Source organism: Larus michahellis, chromosome 2 (genome assembly GCF_964199755.1).
Source record: "Larus michahellis chromosome 2, bLarMic1.1, whole genome shotgun sequence".
In the NCBI taxonomy this organism is placed as follows: Eukaryota; Metazoa; Chordata; class Aves; order Charadriiformes; family Laridae; genus Larus; species Larus michahellis.
Window position 1 is genome coordinate 2,378,672 of NC_133897.1, and position 23,739 is coordinate 2,402,410.

The 23,739-nt window shown below is 43.3% G+C and overlaps 1 protein-coding gene across 1 annotated transcript in view; it reads left to right on the forward strand.

Moving 5' to 3' along the window:
• The first annotated feature begins 308 nt into the window (after positions 1–308).
• MYL3 (myosin light chain 3) overlaps positions 309–23,739 on the forward strand; it is a 37,507-nt gene continuing 14,076 nt past the window's right edge. Inside the window, exons 1-2 of the mRNA XM_074573873.1 lie at positions 309–875; positions 23,110–23,137. Coding sequence (XP_074429974.1) covers positions 753–875; positions 23,110–23,137 — 151 coding nt within the window. The 5' untranslated portion in view covers positions 309–752. The remainder of the gene's footprint in view (positions 876–23,109; positions 23,138–23,739) is intronic.

A 23,739-nucleotide genomic window follows, 5' to 3' on the forward strand; every position in this document is an offset into this window, starting at 1 on the left:
GAAAATCTCAGCCATGAGGCTGTATTTACAGACACCCAGTGCTACCGTAGCCTCTGTGTGTGTGTGCGTGTGTGTGTGTGCATGTGTTTTCCTGCTCGTTAGATGCTTTCTGCTATAAGCAATACTGGTGCTTTCCACCATCCCGGGAGAAGATCAGTGTGTGGTCTAGGGCATGGATTTTCCCCTGCACCAGCTGACATGTTGATGGTCAGCCTCCCATATAACCTCATCTTCATGTCTATATATAAACCTCTGCTTGTCTTTTGATGAAGCGAGGCATAACAAAGGCCAGGGGTGCCATCCAGCCTGGAAGAGAGAAGCTCTGCAGCAAGTGAGCTGGGAACATGTCAGCATGGGGAGGATAAAACCCATCCATGGGACCTGAGTTGTAACCCAACCTCCCCCTTGTACACGTACACCATGCACACCAACACTAAAAATGTTTGACCCAGCGCCAGCCTCAGCCCTAAAATCCTCAAACTCTCTTTCCATTTAAGTGCTAATTCATAACAATGCCGTATCCGATGGCTCTAAAATAGCCGGGTAAATGTCTTGTCCTTTTATAGCAGTGGCCCTATTGTAAGCTCTGGCATGTGACAGGTCTCAGAGTGACACAATGTGTGACTTCAAGAGACTGGACAGAGATAAAGACCTGTGGGTACTGGTGATTTATCCTGCAGCAGCCACCTCTTTCCTGTCTGTCTGTCTGTCTCCTTCTCTCCCTTTCTAAAGCAGCCCATCAGCAAACCAACATGGCTCCAAAGAAGCCTGAACCTAAGAAGGCTGAACCTAAGAAGGAAGAACCCAAACCAGCACCTAAACCAGCAGAACCAGAACCCAAAAAAGAAGTTGAATTTAACCCAGCGTCTATCAAAGTATGTACCTTTTGACCTGGCAGGTTGGTGGGGCTTGGGTTGGTGGTGGTTCTGGTGGTGATGTGTTCAATGCTGGGAGATGACGTTCTCAAATAGTAGCTCTTGGTTTTGAGCAGAAAGTGAGTAGCAAAGACAATTGCCACAGGTAGAGTAAGAGTGGGAGCAAAGTCACTGAGGGCTATGCTGAACAGAGAAGCTAAAAGCTGAATCTTGTTTTATCTGAGGATGTTCAGACCTGTTTGTCTTAGCCCCAAAGCAGCAAATTTCATTGTGTGCAAGCTTCACTGACCTTGGTGGGAAACTTATTGCTTCTCTTCAGGCAATATTGCAGGTAGATGCCAGGAAGGCTTGACTGTACTCAGGGCTGACCACTGACTAACCAACGGCCAAGGCCTCGTGGTAGGCTTGGAGTGGGCTTGGAGCATGGGTTGGATTAATTTCTCTCTGCCTGTAATGCATCACTTTGGTAGACACCACCAGCCTGGGCCTTCCTTAAAGTGAGCCAGTGACACCTCTAGAAAAGCCCAACTGAATGGCAAAGCAACTGCCTGCTTATGTTTGTGTTTTGGAAGGCAGAGAGAAGCTTGGGCAAAAATCCAGGTTTCCTGAATTACTTGCTATTCAGGTTCTGCCCCAAGAATTCCTCTAAACGGCATGAGCCTTCTCCTACTCCTTCTCCTTTAAATAAGTCTCTGCTGGAAAGAAACACTGCTGTTTTCAGCAGGTGTTGCTGAAATCTTGCTCAAATATGTAAGAACAAGATTAGGTTTCCGAGGCCATTTCAGAAATAGGTTTTAGGAAAATTTGGGGTCACTACTCTAATCCTGAGCTGCCTAACTGGCATCTTGTTGCCATTTCAGTGAACTACCCCATTGACAGGGAACTGCCAAAGTTTAGGAAACACTGAGGTTTTAAAGCTGTGAAGTAGGTGATTCCAGTGAAATGATGCTTGAGATCTGTTTCCATTTCAAACACTTTTTTTCCATGGGAATTTACCCTTCAGCTGATATCTGAGAGTGACTCTTATTTCAAAAGAAATTTCTCACAGAGAACGATGAGGAGAAAGAAATAGTATATTCCTATGGAAATGACCATGAAATGGACTATCAAAAGGTGACCTCTTGACTTACAAAAATGCAATAAACAAATAAAGATCTAAAAATGACTAGTTCCCCTTTGCTCCTTCTGCACCACACATATTCGCAGGCAATGTCAGAGACCCCTGCACTCATCTCTAGGAACAGCTTTCCCGTATTGTTTGCACAGTAAATACCACATGAGAGAGGGAACTTGCAAGAGATAGCAGGATTTGTTTGCAAGGCATTGTCCTTTGGGAACTGTCCTTTGGGAAAAGGCATTGCTCTTGCGGAAAAGCAGAGGAGCTTTGCCGCATCTCACAGGTTTCTTTCTCATGGGACTTTGGGCCAGGCAATGGCTGGGTGTAAATCAGCATTATTCTGTTGATTGGTTTAAAGCAGCCAGATTCTTTCGTGTTTTTCACAAGAAACTGGGCAAGCAACAGGGAAGTCCTGGTGATCTCCTGTGTTTCTGGTGAGCCCAGAGGACATGAGACAAGACTAGATAATGCCAAAGAGGAAAACAAAGAGATCTCCATAGCCATCCATGGGACCAGCTCCTTGGAGCTGAGGCAAGGGATGAAAGTCTCTGGAACCCTCTCTTGTTAGCTAAAAAAAGTAAAATTTCCTTCTCATAAACTATGTGAAAAAGGGAATATGTTACTCCTCAGCATGTGTCCTGAGCACACTGCAGCGGGTCTCAGGGGTGGCTCATAAATCCCGGGCTGCTGAAATCATTTTCTTCTCCCACATGGGACTGACCCGCAGCTGGGGATTTCTAACAAAGGAGTCACTGAAATGGCTCTGTCCCGCCTTGAATCACAAAGACCTTGTGAATCTTTCAGTTTAAATACTCGTGAATATAAAAGCAATCATTTGTAACTATATCAAGAAAAAGCTTTTGGGGCTAGGTTTTGGATTAAAGGAATTTGGTTTGGGGCTAGTTTTTAAAGTAATGACACCAGAGTTAGTGTGGCGCTCTGAGAGGACTTTCACTGTGACCTTGGGCAAGTGGTACGTGGTGGGATGCAGCTCTCTGCTAACAGCTCTGTACTTAACATTCCTGCACTGTAAAAGGAGGAGGGGGCATTTGCAATAAAGTCTTTTTGAGGGCACAGATACCTTCAGATGGGATGCCATGACATTGTGGTAATATCCAGCCGGGCTACTCTGACATTGTGGTATGAAGGGCAGCTAAGTCCAGTAAAGAGATGAGTTGTAATTTAAAAAAAAAAAAAAAAAAAGACAAACCACAAACTGGTGCCACTCAAAAAACAGTGATTCATCTTTGCGGTCACCACAGTCTCAAAATTACCAAATATATAGGATTTGAAACCAATTAACTTCTGCATTTTTATTTTTTTAAAAACTTACTCACTCTGCACACTTATTCATGCAAATTCTTATTTTTCCCTCCGGCACAATTTGCAATTATGGAATCTTATGGTTTTTAAAGTGTTAAAAAATATGTATTGAGTTCCTAAAAAATAAGTAAATCCAGTACTCCTGTCATAATATCTCTTCATCTTTGCAGAGAATATTCCACTATTTGCTATATAACAATCTGGACTAGGGAAAGCATTGGTAGATGCATGGTTTGTGTCTGGGGTATTTTTTTCCCCAAAACGTTTAGCAAGGGGAGATGATATTGTCTGGAGAAGTTTTCCTGGGAATTTTTCAATTAAATGTTTTTCATCAAAAAACGCTTTTGTCAAAATTTAAGCTATTTGTGCACAAGGGCTTGGTCTGGCAAATATACTGCTTCCTGTTTCATAAACCTAGCTCTGGTGGAGTTCAGGCCATCTGGTGTAGATCAGAATACCTCCCTAGATCATTGTACAACATTTGAAAAAAAATGCTTTAATGAGTTTTGAAATTCTCCAAACATCCCATTTCTGCATTCCAGGGTGAAACTTGTTCTTGTTTTCATGTGGAAGATAATCTATAGTTGAAAAAAGGTGAGGAAAACAAACTTGTGTCAAAACAAAATGTTAAAAATGATTAAAATGCATCTCCTGATGGAGATGTCTCAAATTATCAATATTTATTCTCAGACCTCATTGCACAATTTTGTATTTGGAATTTATTCATTTATTTTTTTTTTAGACACTCAAAAGTCTCAAAGCTAAAATATTTCCGTGGAAAGGAAAAGTATTTCTTGTTTCATTTTTATTTACTGTTATAGTCTATTGTCATGATAATGGTCTAACAGCCTTATTTTGCACTCCAGCATCATGTTAAATTTTCCCATTGTCTTTCTTTTGCTGTTTCATGGTCTCAATCTGTACTGGGTTTATATTGGGATGTCAGTTACAGCAACCTAAATGTGAGCTACGTCTCCTTAAGTAAATGCAGTTATTCTAAAGTTTTGATGTTATTCACATATACATTCCCATAGGATTTGATCCTATACTTAGAAATTTTCAAAGTAGATCGGGTGCGATTTAATGTTGTTTGCAACTCAGAGAAAAGAGTTTTATGGGTTTTTATTTTGTCTTTATTTTCTGTAAGAGTTTGGCTGAGTCCATGAGGAAGTCTTTTTTTAGGAAAGTGTTTCTCTAGAATGGCTCCTGAACCCCTTTACTTTGGGGACCAGATTGTCCTGGAGAGATTTTGTAGCAAGAAGACTGTCTTTTCCATATATCTAATTCATTTCCACCTGAATGCTATCTTTTAGCCGGGGGGGACACACCCATTTTGACATGAAATATATGCTACTCTCCTGAGAAAGATTAAGGTTGATGCAAACCAAGATTCATCTTTTATTGTTATGAACACGGAAAATGGGACTGACTCATCTAGCTTTAAGTTGAAAGTTGATCATTGATCTTAAACAGATCACCTGGAGAAACTCTCTAGAGGTTTGTCCCTTGCAGTAGGGCTAAACACCTATATTGGGACGGACTGAATCACCCTTGGGAGATGCTGTTGATAGGGGGAGATGAGACAGATATTTGGGTGCCAACATTTCAGCAGCTAAAGTTAGCTGGGATGACGTATGCTCAAAGTCCAGAGAGTCTTGGGCACAAAAAGGCCATGCAGAGACAGCTGGTGTATGTGAGGACCTGGAATGGACATGGCTTACCATATAGAGTTATCCTTAATAGGCACATTTTCCCTTGTCATCACTTGATATGCTTATTGTAGCAGCATGCAGTAATATAGGTGCCTGGGGAAAAAACAGTCAGCGTTTATTTCTGTGGAGTACTGTGATCTTGAAGCCATGTGAAACCTGTTCTCCCTGAAAAGCCCTGCAGGCTTCCGAACATGTGCAGGGATGCTAAAAAAGAAAAGCTCCTTCCCTTTTTTCTGCCAGAAAAACTGTAAGAGCATCTGGGATGGGAGCGGCCACGAGGGAAATACGCAGGCATCCTGCACCACCAGGAAGGATGAGATCCTGCTGGACTTGTCTGGTCATCTTCGAAACAGCGAGCGTGTGTCAGTGCAATGGCAGAGCGACAGGCAGGCAGCTGGGGGGAGATAGATTGATTTTCATGGGGGAAAATCCCATTTCAATAATTTGTTCTGGGCTGAAGGGACCGAAATGATTATTTCAGAGTGAGCTTGAATGTGGGAGAAATGTATATGGGTTAATAGTGGACATACCTGCGAGAAGGGCTTAGATGGGGGAAGGAAAAAGTAGGAGTTACTTTGTGGATAAAAAGGATTTTTGCTTGTCGGGTAAATGTGTTGCATTAGTGTGCATGAGAGAAAAAAATGCTCTATTAAACTTGTGGATGTATTAAATTCGGTTTATGGGAGTAATGAATGTGTGTGCAAGAGAGGGTGAAGCAGTATATGACACCTTTGTGCCTACGTGTGTGAGACAGAGGTTTTGTAGTCATGTTTTTGTGGTGTTTGTGTGTGCAATCAGTAGCCATGGGGTGTGTGCCCTGATTTCTTGAATTTTTGTAGTTGCGTGAGAGGTTTTGAATGTACCTCTTATTCAGAGAGAAGAATTCAGCTACATCCCTGAATTCTGTAAGAAGGGGCGGGGTGTGTGTGGGGTAGTACAGGGGTGAATGGTTTTGCAGGCAAAAAGGCTTCTTTGTGATTAAAAAGCTGAGGTGTCAGCCCACTTGAGAGAGATTTTGAGCGCGCAAAAGAAGTGTTTTATCTAGATGTGTGAGGGAAACAGGGGATGAGCTCATGGGAGCACATCTCTTCTGGCGTGTGAGGCTCAGCAGCAGGTAACCTTGGTTGGCAGGAGTGTAAGGTCCTTTATGACATAGCCCAATGGAAAGCACGTTACAACAGGGGTTGCTTAGGAAAGAGGGGGGCTTTTCTTGCCAGAAAAAGCCATTTGCCAGGCCAAGGTTAGGACATCCCAGTGTGGCTGTGATTTAAATCTCAGCATATTGAAGAACCCCTTCCCTCTGGTGCAGGTGTTTCCAAAGCTGTTCACCAACCTGTTTCATCCCTGCTTTACACCAGAAAGGCACAGCTATTTCAACAGTTCATCAGGTAGAAGATGGTACAGAGCTATCCCTGAGCCACCCATGCAAGGCATCCCAGTATTCAGTGTGGAGACCATTTCTTTGAGTAGATGATGACCCAGGACATACTAAGTGCATCCGAACTAGTATGGGCTTTTCTGATTCAGAAGAAAGCCTGTCTGTATATCCCATGCAGTGTACACATATATTCATCTTGGAAGAACAAATCATGGTATGTTTTAGTAAGATGTGGGGGCGGTGCGGGTCTTTGCCCACATTAAAACCTGTCAGGATGTTAGATCTTGTTGAGAGTTTGGCCAAGTCTTCCTTGAGGATGACATGGGAACTCTTTACACATCTATACCTGAGCCTCCAAGATCAGGCACCAAGACAGCTGAAGGTGGCCACCATATGTGTTCAGCCTCCCAACACCCTCTCATTTTTCTCTCTCCAATCTATTTTTTCCCTTGATTTCATTCCTTCCAGGTGCTACATATTCCCATTGTTATCACCGTTATTATTATTGGCCTACAGTGCATCTCAGCAGAAATACTTTTAGAGAGCAATTTCCCTCCTGTGCTCACATATTTGAAGGTTTCTGAAGTGGGCAGACACCTGCCAGGCTAAACCAAGCCCATGCTGGGCCTCTTTCTCTCCATTGTTTCTTCCTGAGCCTTTCAAGCACAGAGAAATTTGAGTAGTGAGGAGGCCCCAGGCAAAAAATGACTGAAAGTTTAGCAAAGACAAGAGACCCCATTGCAAGCTCGTTGGAGTCAGTAGGAAATTTTTCCTCTTGCATTTTATGGGATTTGCCTCTGACTCACCATTCTTGCTATGGACCAGTTCTCTGGCAAGGTGTGAGAACTTTTGTGAACTTACTGTGATTTATTTTTAGTTTAGCAAGTGACAAATGCCTCTTAGGTATGGGCTCAAAAATTGCATTGATCTGGCAAAATATCTTCAGATGCACAGAGACAACTCCCTTTTCAGCATAATAATGGTTCAAACTCCTGTAACTCCAGAGGAAGATTTCAGATGCCATCTATTTTAAATACCAGATATCTTTCTTAAGATGGAATGAATCTTTATTTGAGAGTGGAAAAAGCCCAGCCTGGCTTCTAGGAGGGAACATAGACATTTAGCTTACATGAGATGTCTATCTCAGCAGGTTATAGTGAAGAAAAAGGAGCTCCATCCTGAAACCTATGGCTGCACAAGTTTGAGTTGCTATTTCAAGCACAGGTCTTAGTGGACTATCTAGGTAAATGCAGAAAGCCACTGGAGATTTGGATTGCATTATTAAAGAGTTTCCACAACTAATTACCACCTGACCCACTGCCCCCTTGCTCTAGAAAGCTAATGAACCAAAGTGCCCTGATAGCCTAGGCCTGGGCACAGGAGAAGAACCAGAAAAGAATAAAATAGGAAAAATTCTATTCAATTGGAATAACCAGGATAACCAGGGTCCTCTGCCCTGCTCAGCCTACACCAACTTGAAAACATGAGGATGAGTGAAGAAGGCCAAAGGCTCCTTCATGATCTATTAACATTTCGTGACACCGAGTGTGGCAAGTACTTCTTTTATAGAGCTTAAGGCTGTTTAATCATCTCATCTGACATCCTATACATAGATTTTGACTCAGATGAGCTCTAGTGAGGCCAAAGATTTTGGTTAGGGAAAAGCATTTTGGGCCCAATGAGAGAGAAAAAAATGAAGAAAAAAAGCGGGATCCACCTGCTTTATTTCAGGGATCTCCAAGTTAGATATTCAGGGCTGAGCTAGTCTCTTCAGGCTCCCGATACAGTTGCTAAAGAGAAACAGGCACTTTCAGAAGTGCATTTATTTCACGTGAAGATGAGCCTCTAAGATAGATCAAATAAAGCAGTGGAAGAGAAAAGGGTCCACTGAAGAGTAGGGACACTCAAGCCATGACCTGGATGCAGTGAAGAGCCCTGGCAGCTCACTTTTGTGCCCTAGCTAACAAGAACTGCAAAAACTTGGAGCTCACCAGTAGAGCACTGACAGAGCTGGACTGTGCCTGGATGCAAGCCAGTAAAATTAACTGGTTTGTATGGTGCTGTACAGCTCCACTGGTTTGGATTTCTAACAGTTTGGGGACTTTTCCACAGTACAGACATTGGCTGATGAGTTTTAGCAGTTCTGCCCAAGGCCCTGCTGTAAAAGAAGTTATGGACCTACTCCAAAATCCTGGTTCTGGACTGACCATGGAAAATAGATCTGCAGGATCCTGAACCTGAGCAATCTCTACCATGTCTGAAAGAAAATCTCCCATCCTCCCGATCCGTCATCCCCTCAAAGCTGGGGGGAATCCAACCTCAGTAGCCACCGGTCCTTCCTAGGAAAAAAACTGAGGTCATAGTGGGAAGTAGTTGCTTTGGGTGGAATCTAGAAGAGGATCATCCTTCTGGAGGGATCCCCCTCCAAATTCAAGACAGAAAAAGTCTGAGGCATAGAACTTTTCCTCCATAAATGGTGCTTTCTCCTGCCCTGCCTTACGCTCTCTGAGCAGCAAGAGGTGCAGAGGTCTGATGTTACACATTGCGCACACATGAATGTGCACGGGGAGGGGAAACTCACCTAGAGGATGCTGTCAGGGCTGTCAACATAATCTCTGTTCCCTCTCCAAAGCCTCCCCACCTGTGAGAGGCTGTTGTATGCAACCACCACAGGTATTTCTCGTGTCTCGGTGGCTGAGACATGCTGCCTTGCCCATTAAAATCAGGTGATGGTCATGCTTATAATGCCCGATTAGCAATTTGCTTCAGTACTTCTGGATGGACCCCAGAGATAAGCATAATTAAAATGCTGTGCTGCCGTAGCAAATTTCTAAAGGCAGCTCTGCTCTTTTTTTCTCTCCTTTATTTATCACAGTCCAGTCACTCTGGAAGCACAGGATGTTCCCAGCCAGGCTGGCCATTGTGGAGCAGATTTTAATAGCAGAGAGAGCATCTTTGTCCCTCCTCCCTCCTGTCCCTCCCTTCGGAAGAGATGGCCCCAGGTTGACTTGAATTTGGCAGCTTGCTTGACAGAAATGAATCAGTGCCTGAAAGCGTAAAGGGAATTTCAACAATAGAAAACAACCTCTGTCCTTGACCCAGTGAAATGTATCATCAGAAGAGGGGATGTGGGATGACTCGAGTCCTGGGGGCTGGAGGTATCCCCAAAGAAAGGATGCCCAAGAGATTCAGGCCAGGATGCAGAACGGTGAAGAAATAGTAAGATATTGAACAAACATGCATTAAAACACAGTAAAAGGGTTTCTTTGTGGTATATTCCACTCATGCTTAGGGCCAAAACCGAATAGCACTGGAAATCGAAGGAGCTTTCCAGATGAATTTTCTTGGCCAATAAAAGTCTGGCTATCTTTGTATATCTCTCTTGTTCGCTGAGCTGCGTGACGTTTCTCATAAAACTGTTTTTCTGGGGAGACTTGAAAAGTGCAGTTTGGTAGTACCAGAATGTTTTGCAAATCTAGACAGATTTTGCAAAGACTTTTCAAAAAAATCTGAAAAGGATAAAGAAAATTACAAGTTTCAGCTTTTCTTAGTTAATTCCCTGTTTAGATTTTTTTTTTTAATCTGAGGCAGCTATTAATTTTCTTCTTATATAAAACAAAATACCCAGAAATTTTTAATGGCTGAAATTACTTCAATTTGGGCAAAAGAGAACATTTTGATTGATCTGGAAGAATTTTTCTCCCTCATTTCCAACTAAAACTGTCATCAAGTAGAACACAAACCCCAAATCTGTTTTCATTCTTAATCGAATGACTTTTTCTCAGAAAATTTGGAAATTGTTCAGTGGCACCCTAAAATATGTAGTAGTATGATTATTTTTTTTTTAATTCTTTTTTTTCTGGGCAGTTTCCTCTTCCAAGTATTTGTTACGCAGCTGCTAAAAAATAGCTTTTCTGCAATGTCTGATGTCCGTGGCACTGGGACGTACAAAACAAAACCTATGAACAGCTCAGCTTGGTCTGAGGGATGTAGAGATGAAAACTTGTCAAGATTCATGTGCTTTTTTTTATTTGAAATAACTCAGAGTTGTGACATTACTGAATCCTCAGGCCTTGGAGCATTTGAAGCAAAATGTGCAGAGTTCTGAGTCTGTATCTGGATTTCAAAGAGCCAGGAGCACAGTGTGATTTTCTGAACGTGACTTTCTTTAGTGTCTCATAGAAAAGAGGTGATTTCTGTAGAGGGTCTTAAATGCTATTAACTTTATTTCCCTAATGCAGAAGAAAAGGCTGTGGCATTGGGTAAACCCTGCCCAAGGGTAGCCCAGATTTACTGAGTTGTTTGAAATCATCAAAAGTAAGATTTTCTGCAAATGTGTCTGGTTTTTTTTAATTTCCCTCTACGTTTCCCCTCATACCCCTTTCACATTTTCATCTGTCTCCCTTGATATTTATACACCCCTTGTCTCTGCAGTATTTCCCAGCCTGCTTTTCCCTTCCACGTGAAGCACAGAAATTGTGCAAATTGTGAAAAGCAAAGAATTGTGCAAAAGTGAAGAGTTGGTTCGAAAGGGTTTGCATTGCTCTCAGCAGGGTGATTTAAATGCAGTTATTATTTTCCTGGTTCATTTTCCCTTTTCAGTCGTTATCTCAGACAAACTAGGATACAGCAGGTCCTGACCTAGAAAACCCTTACGGCAATGCATCCTGCCATGGAATTTTATCTTCTGAGATCTCAGCCAACATGTTTGTCTCCTTCTCCAGCACGTGGTGTGGATGTGGCCTCTGTAGGCTTGTCTGCATGTCTGTAGTTGTGTATAAGGTAGATTTTCTTTGATTTATAGATGGGAAATAAGCAAAATATCGGTGTGGAGATCTCATGCTTATGAGCGTGTGTGCCCGAGGTGGGAAGCGAGTGAGAGCCGCCTGACCCTCAGCCTTACCGTCATCCCTCCAGCTGGTGCCTCCCAGCCTTGCCTTTTCCTTTTCCTCTCTCCAATCTGCCCCTTGATGAGCAGGGAGTTATTAAAAGCACACGCTGGATACGGAGCAGCTCTGTAATAAGATCTGCATTTCTCACATAGCTGCTAAACCTCAATCAATATGGTTTTAATCGCCATTTGTGTAACGTGCAATAACTATTAAATTTAAATTAAATGCACAGCTCACAGCATGCAGAAGGCCCTGGCCAAAGTGCTAACTTTTCCCAAGTTGCTGGAAAGCCGGACTGTAGAGACAGATCATTTATTTTTCTCATAAACCAGTTAAATCTTAACTTGGAGAAGGGGAAAAAATGTTGAGAGTAGCTATAGGAGGGAAGGGGGCGGGGAGGAAAAGTGTCTCTTCATAGAAGCAGAAACTTTGGGTTTCCCCTAACTTTTGCAAAGACGTTAATGTTTAGACAGAGGTGCCTGGGTTCACTTTTCCCTGGTGTCTGTGCTGACCGGATGGAAAAAGACGTTAGTGGGTGTTCCCTGGGTGGAGCAAAGCCACATATGTTCTGCCTTCCCCCCTGGTCCTGCACCCCATCCCTTCCCAGGGGCAGGCTGTTTACAAAACATAGAATCCCAGAATGGTTTGGGTTGGAAGGGACCTTAAAGATGACCTAGTTCCAACCCCTGTGCCATGAGCAGGGACACCTCCCACTAGACCAGGCTGCTCAAAGCCCCATCCAGCCTAGTCTTGAACACCTCCAGGGATGTGACAGCTACAACTTCTCTGCGCAACTTGTTCCAGTGCCTCACCACCCTCAGAGTGAAAAATTTCTTCCTGATATCTCACCTAAATCTTCCCTCTTCCAGTTTGAAGCCATTGCCCCTCATCCTATCGCTACATGCCTTTGTAAAAAGTTCCTCTTCAGCTTTCTTATAGGTGCCCTTCAGATACTGGAAAGCTGCTATAAAGTCTCCCTGGAGCCTTCTCTTCTCCAGGCTGAACACCCCCAACTCTCTCAGCCTGTACTCACAGCAGAGGGGGTCCAGCACTCTGATCATCTTCATGGCCTCCTCTAGACGTGCTCCAACAGGTCCATGTCCTTCTTATGTTGGGGGCTCCAGAGCTAGGATCACCAAATCCTTGCTATGCTGGCCCAGGGCAATACATTTCCATATGTCAAGTGTTCATAAGTGAAAGAGCCCTTCAGCTTTGCTGTGCCACCCCCAATGGTAACTTTGGGAGCAGTCACCTTGGGTAAAGACCTATCTCTGCACTTACATGCTCCAGCAGCAAAATGGGGACAGCAATAATTATAGCTCTGAGATGGGCTTTCATGAAAGGTTCTGATGTGTTAGAAGAGTAAGACTGATATAAATCCCTAAAAGCTACTATGGAGCAGTCCCCCTTGGCAGCAGAGAAAGGCAGAGTGTATCTACACTGATTTTCAGGCAGAGAAATGCAGTGGGTACCTGCCAAAAATGGGGTAACCAGTTAGCTCTGCACCAAGACCAGGAGCATGGGAAGAGCTCTTGCTGCTTCTCCATGCACGTTGCTCAAGCTACTGAGACCTGTCCATCTCACTGCACATGCTCTGGGACTTTGGGTGCCAAAGCATCCCAACCCCTCCTAAAGCTGTTGCAGCTCTGAATGGTCTCAAACTATGGGGCTTTCTGACATTAGACTAACAGTGAGCTCGTCCACCTCCATCTTCTTTCCTTGATCAACCGAAGGACTGATCAGTAACTTAGACTTTGTTGTAAGGTCTCCAAGTGGCAAAAGGACTAGTTAAAGCCCAGGTATTATTAAAAACAGCAACAACAAAGCAATGTCAAAGTATATTTCCTAAAAATATTTCATATATATATATGTATAAAATTACTGTATTCTAGCCAGTATAAAGAAGTGGAAAGAAATATGGGAAAGGAAATGGATGTAATAACAGTAGAAGGGCAATGCCAATATAATCTCCAGAATGTTGGGGTTTTTTTTTTCTTCCTAAGAAAATTTCCTTCTTGAGTTTAAATTCATATCTTATTATATGCATGTATTTTATGTAGCATTGTTCAATCCCCTGTCCTATCTGCAATCTGAATGCTAAAAAAAGCAGACAGGGAGAAGAGGGACTCAACTAACTTTAAACTGAAATCATCGTGCTATGCTCAGGGTATGCTAGCTTGCGGCCCAGCTGTCTTTGATGAGATAGCTGCTTCCCAGAATCCCATAGCCATAGCCAGGGAACTGTATGTTGCTGCCACTAATAACAGGGATCAGGAGACCTTTAGTGGCTTTTGCTCATGAATGCTGTCCATGTCACGGATTGATTCCCCACAGGGGGTTAATCAGCATAGACCCCTCCAGTCACGCATGCACCCATGTGGATTTATCCCAGCTGAATACCTGCATCAAACTTTTCCAAAGATCTGTGCTCTAGATCCAAAAGATCATATCCTCTAGATTTAAAAGCATCATTGCAGATTTATCGTGATCCTTTATAAACTATCATCTCTCACTTCTGTTTTCTCTGGATGGCTTGGGGGTTAATGTGTGTGTACTGTTGTCAGTGTGAGTTGTGCATACAATATATATTAGGAAGAAATTTTTCACTGTGAGGGTGGTGAGCCCCTGGCCCAGGTTGCCCAGAGAAGCTGTGGCTGCCCCACCCCTGCAGGTGTTCAAGACCAGTTTGGACGAGGCTTTGAGAAACCTGGTCTAGTGGGACGTGTCCCTGTCCATGACAGGGGGTTGTAACTGGATGATTCTTTAAGGTAACTTCTGATCCAAACCATTCTATGATCCTAAGAGATATATATATGTAGTAAGCATAGATATATAAAAAAATATGTAGTATGCGCTTGTGTGCATAGACATGTATTAGGAAAGAAATTTGACTGTGCGCTTATATATTCAGATATTCATATGTATGTATATTCATATGTACATATGAATTAATACTCACATAGATGCAGATATATAAATAGATGAGCAAACGTTTACACCCATGGATAGCCCTACGAAGTTTTTCTTTATCCAAATGCCCAACGCATGTGTAAGCACACACCATACCCATGCAAGGTGCCTGGATGGCCAACTCGGGGACCAGTGCCCCACTCCCAGCCCTCCAACAGGTGCAAGAGAGCCCAACCCCACAGCCCATCCTACTGGGATCATGCTGGGAAGGAAGGTGGCACTCAGCCCGCGACCCAGCTGGAGCCAACCCAGTCTCCAGCCTGCAAAAACTGCTTTGCTCCAGCAAACTTACGCATCCAGAGCCCAGAATAGAAACAGTGACAATCCATCGATTGTGTTTTCTGGGAAGCAGCTGAACATCACAGCCACCAGGCAGACGCTGCTGAAAAATCTCCTGCGAGAAGTCTGCTCCTGTGAATGATCTTAGAAAAACAAACCAGTTTATAACCCACCCAGACTTAAAAAAACAGAAATGGGGAGCAAGGAAATAAAAAAGGGCATTATTGAGAACCCAGGTAATGTTAAGAGCAGCCTGACAATAACTGCTGAGTGCTTGGGAGGGAGGGGGAAAGAAAAATAATATAAAAAAAAAGAAGGAAAAAAGAGAAGAAAAACAAAAGATAAAATGTTGGTAAAGAAAATAGCTCAAACTTTTCGGTGTTTTTGGTTAGCGTTGACTAGTAGGTAACAGCCTTGCAGGGCGTAAAAATGTTCTCTCTCTTTGATTTAGTGGTTGCAAAAAAACCCACCCCCAAAATGCACCCCCCTCTGTCTAGGAATGAGATGTCTTCGAATGCCATACTGCTTGGTGACAGCACTTCATAAACACAGTGACTGAATCTGCCTCCAGCGTCCTTGTGTATGATGGCAGGAGCTGGTTGTAAGGAGTGCGAAAGGGCGTTGGGGACTGCGGCTGTGGGACATGCACAAACCTTGTGGGTCTCGGGAGAAACTTGTTTGTCAGTGTCACCTTGCAGGCTCCACGGCAAAGCCTGGAGAAAACCGTCATGGGTTAGAGCACTTGTTAATATGATCCAGTTCTGGACATTGACAGCATTGTAAGTGGACCGAAAAAAACCAGAACAAAACTCTGAAAGGTCAGCTCCAATTGCAGTTGTAGGAAACTTCAGATTTGGCTTCTTTCTACATAAATAAATAAACCTCTAAATCAAGCAAAGAACCCCAGCAGGCTGAACTGAAAGGAAAAACTCCTGGTCATGGTAGGGAGGGGGAAAGAGTTTCTCCTTTCTTTTTTCTATCGTAATTCGAAATTTTGATAAAAGGGCAGGATTTAAAATTTCTGTCCTCTTGAGCAAGCTCCCAGCTGGGGTTCAGCTTTTCGGACTTGAGCTCCCTGGTGATGCTGGGGATGGGCAGGAACATCCAGTACGGCTGCGGTTACACAGCAAGATCAGAGCACACTGTTTTTCAGCTCACAATGAATAACGTCCTGCTTCGGAAAATAATTTATAAAAAAACCCCAAAACAACCAAAACCAACCCCCAGAGTATGAAGTATGGCAGATATTAGTTTGTGCTCGTGGATTCGCTACAGGAAAGTTTTGGCCCATTTGAAACTGTGGCTGGGTCACAGTGGTATTATTTTGGGAGCGGCATGTGCGCTATGCCTGCCAGCTCCGTGTAACAAAAGCAGAGCTCTCCCCATTGCCAGCATGTTATCGTAGTGACTCTTTGGCAGCTTAATCCTTTTTTTTTTTCAAGAAAGTTGCAGGGCAAGGGGAGTGACATTTTGAAGAGGTCCAGCTACTGTTTGATTCTGCAGGAGCTGCAAGAGCATGAGGATGGACTGGATTTGTTGGGGGATGGCAGTTGGCATCATCCCATCCCTGGGAGGGCTTGGGGTGGTGATGGCTGCAATGCCCATGATGGCATTGAAACACCACCTTTGGCACAGAGTAGGGAGAGAGGGATGTTTGCATCACATTCCACAGTGTGGAGTTGTGTCAGCGTATCTCTGGGAAAAACCTTAATATTTTCTATCCAGAACACTGAAGCTCAGACTAGACTTGGAGGAAGAAAACCATGGTAGATGGTTGTGGTGGCTGCTGCTGCTGGTGGAGGTATTTTGCCAAGGTATTTTTTATCTTGGGGTACATTGCTGTGTATAAGCAAGAGCTTCAGCTTCAACATCCAAAACTGACTCCTTTGCTTCCAGGAGATTTTTGCTTTACAGACACCTTTCTGCTACGTCTTGCCTGAGACCCATCCAACTCATTTCACTTAGGCCAACTAAATGCCTTATAGGGTCTCATTCACTATTAGCACGACTGGCACGTCTATCAGCAACCTAAAGGAGTTACACAACTCTCTCATCTGAGAGCAAAATTAGTTCAGCAAAGGGTGGTTGTTTTTTAGGCTTGGTGGGGGAATTAAAATATTAGAAGAAACCAGCTTGAATTTTCAGGAGGAGGTTTCAGAAACACACAAAAAAGCCACAAAAATTCTTTTTTGGCAGCACGAACTGGATTTGTTCAGCCCAAAAGGAATTGTTTTGGTAGGGTTTGGAGTGATCTAATGTGGGGGGAGCTGGATTCTTTAAGTAAATTTTACATGAAATACGCCATTTCAATATAAAAATATTTGAATTTGAAATTAAGAAAAAAAAAGAAGAAAAAGGTGCCATTATTTACAAGACAAAACATTTGACTTTGGAAATGAAAGACAAAAGGAAAGGCTTTTATGTCAAAATAATACGTGTAACAGTAATAATAATGCCTCATATTTTTTTTTTTACTTTAAGCCGTTCACCAAATTAAATACAGAAGTGTTTCAGATTTTGTGGGTATTTTCTAACATATCATGCCCAACAAATGTATTATCTGGTGACAAATTTTCCCTGTCCTGTTTGAGACCTTCCATCTTAAAATGATGATATTGCAAGGGGCACAAGTGCAATGCTGTTCCATAGTTATGTGTGGAATGGTGCAGTCCACCTGTCCCCATGCATATGCGTTGAGAGACTGGCCTTTTTCCTTCTTAGCACCTACTTACCAGGAGGTTTGAGGGCCTGAAGCCCCCAGGAAGTGTTGCAGTGTGGTCCACAAGTTGTATCCTTGGCGTTCTTCTCCCTCAGAAACCCAACCCACAAGCTAGTATATACTTCAAGCAGACAGCACCAGCAACATCCGACCTCTCCTACACCCCAGGCTCCCCTCCAGAACTTAACAGAGGGTATTTTATTAGGTTTTATAATTTCTTCCATGGTTGCAAACATCTGAACAAACATCTGCTGGTAAGGCTGGTGGAGGGGGGAGTTGCAGACCAGGCGGAAAGCCAGCTGTCAGTAAATGGTTGGAGAATCCAAACCCATGTTGCTACAGGGAGAACAGTCAGTCTACAAAGTGTTTTATATTTCTGGTGCTGGCTGTTGCCAGCAGCTGTCTCAGTTCTCCAAAGTGGCTGTGTCATTCTCCTGTCGAGGCTCTGGAATTTCCCTTTGCACTCCAGAAAGTTGTGGCAACACATTCCCCATCCGAGAAAGGGAGCTATCAGTTTATAGGCTACTGCCAGAGTTGGAAAAGCACAGTTGGGAAAAACTCTCTCAGGAAACCCAAATAAAACAAAGATTCAAGGTGACCATCTTCTGATGGAGAAGGGTGCAGCCTGGAGAAAAAAAATGCTTGCGTATTTCCTTATGTAGCAGCACCTTCTCTATGACCTTGACAAAGACTTTGCCTCATTTTCCTGATCTTGAAATACATCTTTTTTTTAATGAAAGGCTTCACCAATTTGGCTGAAAATAATGGTTGATTTCTATTTTCACTTGACTTTCATTATCAGTATAATTAGGTATTGTAAAAGGTCAACAGTTCAGTTCTGTATTTGACTCCCAAACAATATATTTTCTGCCACCCTAAAACGACCTGTCATTTCAGACCAACTAGAAATATATTTATTTTTTTTTTCTGAAAACATGGGGAACAAAACTTAAAAGTGAAAACATGGAGTATCAGTAGAGTTTTATGGTTGGGTTTTTATTCCGCAAAATGTTCATTGTACTTTAGCTCTTCCCTATGAAGACAAGGGGAGCACATCATGTGCTGTTGTGTGTCACAGTTCTTATATTAATCAAGTATCTGTATGCTATACCATGCCTTCCCTCCCATTAGACCATGGCCCGAGTAGAAATAATGAGGAAAGTCCTTATGGCAACCCTGGGAGCTAAATGTAGATGTACCAAAAGAGTTTCAGAAGGCAGAGGAGATGAGAGATCAGGAGTGACTATCAAACAACAAGAAGAAGCTGTATGAAACTTGACCAAGAGTCAAGGTTTGCCCATGGGCAGTGGAGGTGTTTATGCATATTGTAATTGCTCTGTGCAGAAAGTGATGGGAGAGGGGATGGTGGGGACGATGTGCATTAATAGGTTTAAAAAGGTCTTAGTGGAAAAAGCCACATACTTGTGAAATACAAATGTAACCTCAACACAATGATACTGATCTTGATGGCCTTCTGGGCCTCTTTCCATCTGCTGTATTTCTGCCTCCTAAATCGGTCTCCCAAGAGCACAATAAAAAACCCACCCCACCCTTCTCTTTCTCCCAAACTAGCCCTGCCATGGCTAAGTGAAAACCTTGCTCTTTGTATTAAGATTCCTCAAAATACTATGAAAGAAGAAGAATATTGCTTCTTTTCAAGAGGGGCTCCTTGCTTGCATTGTCTAAACGCTTCCCCCCAGATAACCTTTTGCCTGTGGGTTAGCAACAGTTTTATTAATAGAACTTATTTCAGACTTAAGTTATATCTGACTTATCATGCTCAAAGCTATGTGCTTGATTGCAATACTACGGGTTTATAAAAAATTCCCTGAGATACGAAGCTGTGAATGACGTTAATAGCACCAAGGGGTGCATGCATCCCTCCTGGTCCTTCTGGGACAAAATCAGCTTAATGCCATTGTTTAGGCAAAGAGGACAGTAACATTAGGGCTACAGCTGATGTCACTGGTGACTGGGTGATGATCCCCTAAACCCAAGGTTGCTAAAAAAGCAGGAAAGCTGGCATAACACTTCCCGTTTGTTATGGAAAGGTTTCCATTCAGACTTCTGGTGTCTTCAAAGAACATGCAGCACAGTCCACCCATCAAGGCAGGAGACAAGTGGAAAGAGAGGACCAGTCAGCAGCTCTGTCCCTCGTATGGATTTGTACCAAATACAACCACCATGAACCTTGCTACTGTGGATGCTTGACTCTCAGAGGAACGTCCTTGCTTTAAAACCAACAGAAAAAATGCCAGGGGGAATTCAATTCTGAAGTGCCAGTATATTTTAAGCAATCAATCAAACAAACAAACACAGAAACAAAACCCCAAGGGAAATCATCCTCGTCTACTTCCAAGGAACCGGAGAAAGTAAAGCCGTACCCGGGAAAGCAAATACACATCAAGCCTGTGGGGAGGTTTTACAGCCTCCAGCTTTGGGTGATGAGGGCTGCTCTGATGACTGAGCTCAGTGCGGTGTGGGGTGATGCTGGTGTAAGTGCCTGGGGGCAGGAGTGGGCCTGGGCATCAGAGATACCGCTGGGGGCTTTCTCTCCCTTGGATGCTCATTGCAGTAGAACAGCAGAAGCAGAGTTGCCTCAGAACACAGGTATGCGTCACTGTCTGTGGCTGCAATGCATTGTGACTCATTCGCCCACTTTTTGCCTTAGCCTGACCCCATTTTTAAGCCTGTCCTCTGGATCCCACCCGCATGGGTTCTCTGGGACAGTGACCCTTCTGTCCTCATAGACAGCTCTACCTTTGCTCTTGCCTCATGAAGATGGCTTTGGTTTTGTGTCCTCCATGCCGTTCTGAGGGAGAGGGGCGGGAAAACAAAACCCCAGCCATCTTCAATCTAAATATAGCCCAAAGTTCATTCCATCCATCTTCAATGATACCTGTGGCTGGGTAAATGATGACTCGCCTTTCCCTACAACTCCATGGTGGTATGTGCCGAGAGGGGAGAAAATAGCAGCAGCCGCCACCCACTCATCTCTTCAGCTTTCCTGAGAGGAAACCATGCCTGGTGGTAGGGCTGGTCAAACTGTCTGCCACGGCTTTGTCAGCTGTCATGAATGGTCCTCCAGATCTGGGTGGTGCTTTTATAGGGACCATTATTAGAGGTGAAAAACACTCAGCCTTTCAGCTGAAACCTTCCCTTTGATCTTGCCATGGGAATTTGCAGTCATCCTTTTTCACTCTGGCATGGTTTCTCCTGGCCTACAGATTGCCAAAGGGCTAGTTCATGCTTTCGGGGTGGGATTCACCAGAAAAGGATATCTGCATCTGTGCTAGTTGCCCACGCTCTTTTTTACTGTCATTGTAGAATTGATTGATTCACTCAGCGAAAAGGAGAGCAAAAATCATTATCTCCTCAAAGGTAGACCTAAAACAAGTCAAATTACACCCTAGAAGTGCCTGTAGCCTTCTGCTGGTATAAAGCGAATGTGGGGTCACTGACACATCTGGATGTCTACATCTAAGTGCAGCTGAGCTGAATTCTTCCCCGAGAGCAATCCATCATAGCGATTTAAATACGACTTGCCAGCAGCTCTGGCTTTATTTCGCCCACACTGGCTATCGATGCCTGAATAAACTCAATATGCAATTAGCTTCAGTCATATTCTCAGAGCTTGATATAATTAGACACACTGGGCATAAGGCTGCTGCTGGCAGTGCACCTGTATAAATGTGTCCCCCGATGGGTATTTATTTTTAATTAAACTAAGGTATGTAGATTTCGGATAGGACCCAATCTAGATAATTATGATCTCCATGACAAAGATGTGTTTGAACCCCTCCATATGTTAGGAAAGGGAAGAGCATTGCTATTCTTTTGGGGGCTCCTTTCTTGTATTCTTTAAATAAAATTCTTCCTTCCAGCCAGCCTCCTGGCTGACACTTGGGTAACAATTTTATTAATTGGATTTCATTCAAGGCAAATCATGACTAAGAACTGCAAACAAAGTAGTAATCCCCTGAACGAGCTAGTTCAGATAAGGACTGAACATGGCAGACACAAAAATAGTGGCCTAGTTTTCAACAATTGCAGGATTAAGGTTGAGTCCTGCCTTCCAAGTATACCAGATGTTTTCTGGTTCTTCCTTCTCCTAAGACAGAAGATGCTCAGAAACACTATGGTAGGGAGAGACAGGCAGGGTACTGATGGGAAATAGGAGTTTTGGGCTATCATATGTGTCCCGTAGACCCTCATTGTGTCTTATAGATGCTAAAGCTCCTTGTGGTGCTCAGGGTGTCTGGAGACAGAGAAGCATCTGGGAGCTGCCCACTGAGCCCTGGTGGAATAGAGAGGTTGGTGTTGTCACGCTTTGGCATGTCACAGCCATCCTGGCTGGAGAGATGAGGAGTTACAACAGCTCCACCCTTTAATATTATGAAAATCCCAAGAAGATGAAGAAGGGATGTGTCATGTTGCATTTCACCTTGAAACAAGAAAATGGGGAGTTTATGTTTGAGGTTCTCACTATGCCTTTGTTCCACCCAGCTGCTTTGCTACCAAGGAACAAATTATGATACTGAGGACTGAGAGGTGGTCAGCTTCATATGGAAAATCTGACCCAAAAAGTGTGGAGTTGTACATATGTTGGTGAGGGGAGAAGAGTCATATATATTCACAGAGGAATGCTTCCAAGGGTGTGTATTCATGTACTGCTACGTCTGTCCCAAGCGTATGCTTTGCATGTATGCATTTGCATGCTTATGCATACCAAAATATGTTTTCTCTTTATTTATCTGTTCATTATCAGGGCACTGCAAGATTGCCCCTATCAGCAGAGACACCCACCCTGTTGGTTTTCCCTGAGAGGCAGATGTAAATTCTGGTGTAAATGCACATTACTGACCTGCACCTGTTCATTCAGAAGCTTGGATCTCATATTCCAACATTGTGTTTCCTTCTTTTGACTTTGAGTTCAGCAGAAGCCTGTTTGCATTTTGGAGCATTTTTGGAGTCCAGAGCTGCAAGAGTGCTGTGCCATGGAAAAAAAGGGAGTGGGAAAACCCCAAAACTTAGGAAACAGGAGGAAATAAGAAGTTATGAGAAAACAAGAGCAGACGACAGAGTCAGAGCAAGGTCCAGAGAGTTTTCCAATATAGTACAGCAGTGGTTATTAGAAGATGCTTTAGGAAAAGGTACAGGAATAGGGAAAAACTCCTCCAAAACATTCTGCTAAACATCATGCAGAGATTTCCTAAGCCAGGTATTTCTGTACATTTTGTAATGTATAGAAATGGATTTCTTTTCCAGGAAGTGGTCCTGTCACCCTTTACACACATGTAAGCTCTGAACATCCACAATATCCCATGACCAGCTTTCCACAATTCATCTGTAAGAGCAAAGAACCACTTCCTTCACTTTTCCTTGAGCCTTATTCACTTGATACCCCCTAGTTCTTCTGCTGGAAAAGACTATGGATAGCAGATGCAAGGCTGTCAACAGATAAAAACCCTTTCAGTGAAATAGCCTGAGGTTTACCATAGTGTTACTATAATCATCTCTGCAGAGGGCATCAGTGGTGGACAGTCACTTGGGATAGGCAAAGAGACTACAGCAGGAACACAGGAGCAGCGGAAGAATTGACAAAGGGAATTTACAGCCTTGTGGTGGGGCAGAGGTCCCAAAGGTGGGACTAGTGAATAGGGAAGGTGGAAGAGGAAAGAAGAATCTGACGTCTCTATAAAATTATTTTCTTGGATTTATGAGTCAGTATTTTTCATGGACCTCACAAGCACCCAGATCCATAACACAGAGACTAACCCAGGGCTTTTCTTATTCACTTCAGTTTCCTGTTTTTATCTGGCTTTTATTCTTTGTCTCTTCCAGGTTGAGTTCACCCCTGATCAGATTGAAGGTGAGGAAGATGTGTTTCTCTTCTGTGCACAGTAAATACCATCACTGGGAAGTGCTGGCAAGTTCTGGGGTGGACATGGGTGTGGCACTGGAGGTCTCCTGAGAAGGAAGTTGACTCCCATGCTTTTAAGTTATGGCTTTGCTCCTTCTCTGTCCATCCTCCAAGTCCTCTGCTAAGCTGGTCAAGAGAAAAGGGTGAAAGTCATGCACCATGCAAATTAGGTACTTATTTCATTAAAGAAGACATCAGCCTCATTTACCAATGAGGTAAAATAAAAATAAAAAAACCCAAACCCAATAAAAAAACTCCCTCAAAACCTCAGTCCATATATATTCTCTTTCTTTTAAGAAAACTGCTAACAAAACTTCAATCTTTTCAAGAGAAAGTCTCACAACTCTGCTTTTGAGAACTTTTCCCTGTATTCAATCAGAATTTAATCTGTTACAGTTTTGTGACATCTCTCCAGAAACCAGCAAATAATGACAGTGATGGCATTTTTTTCTTTCAAAGCAAAACATCAGCATTAGTTTCTGAACGCCTTGTCCCAGCCCAAGAAACTGATTCTTAAACCTCATGCATGAAGTCCTGGGAAGACTACCAGT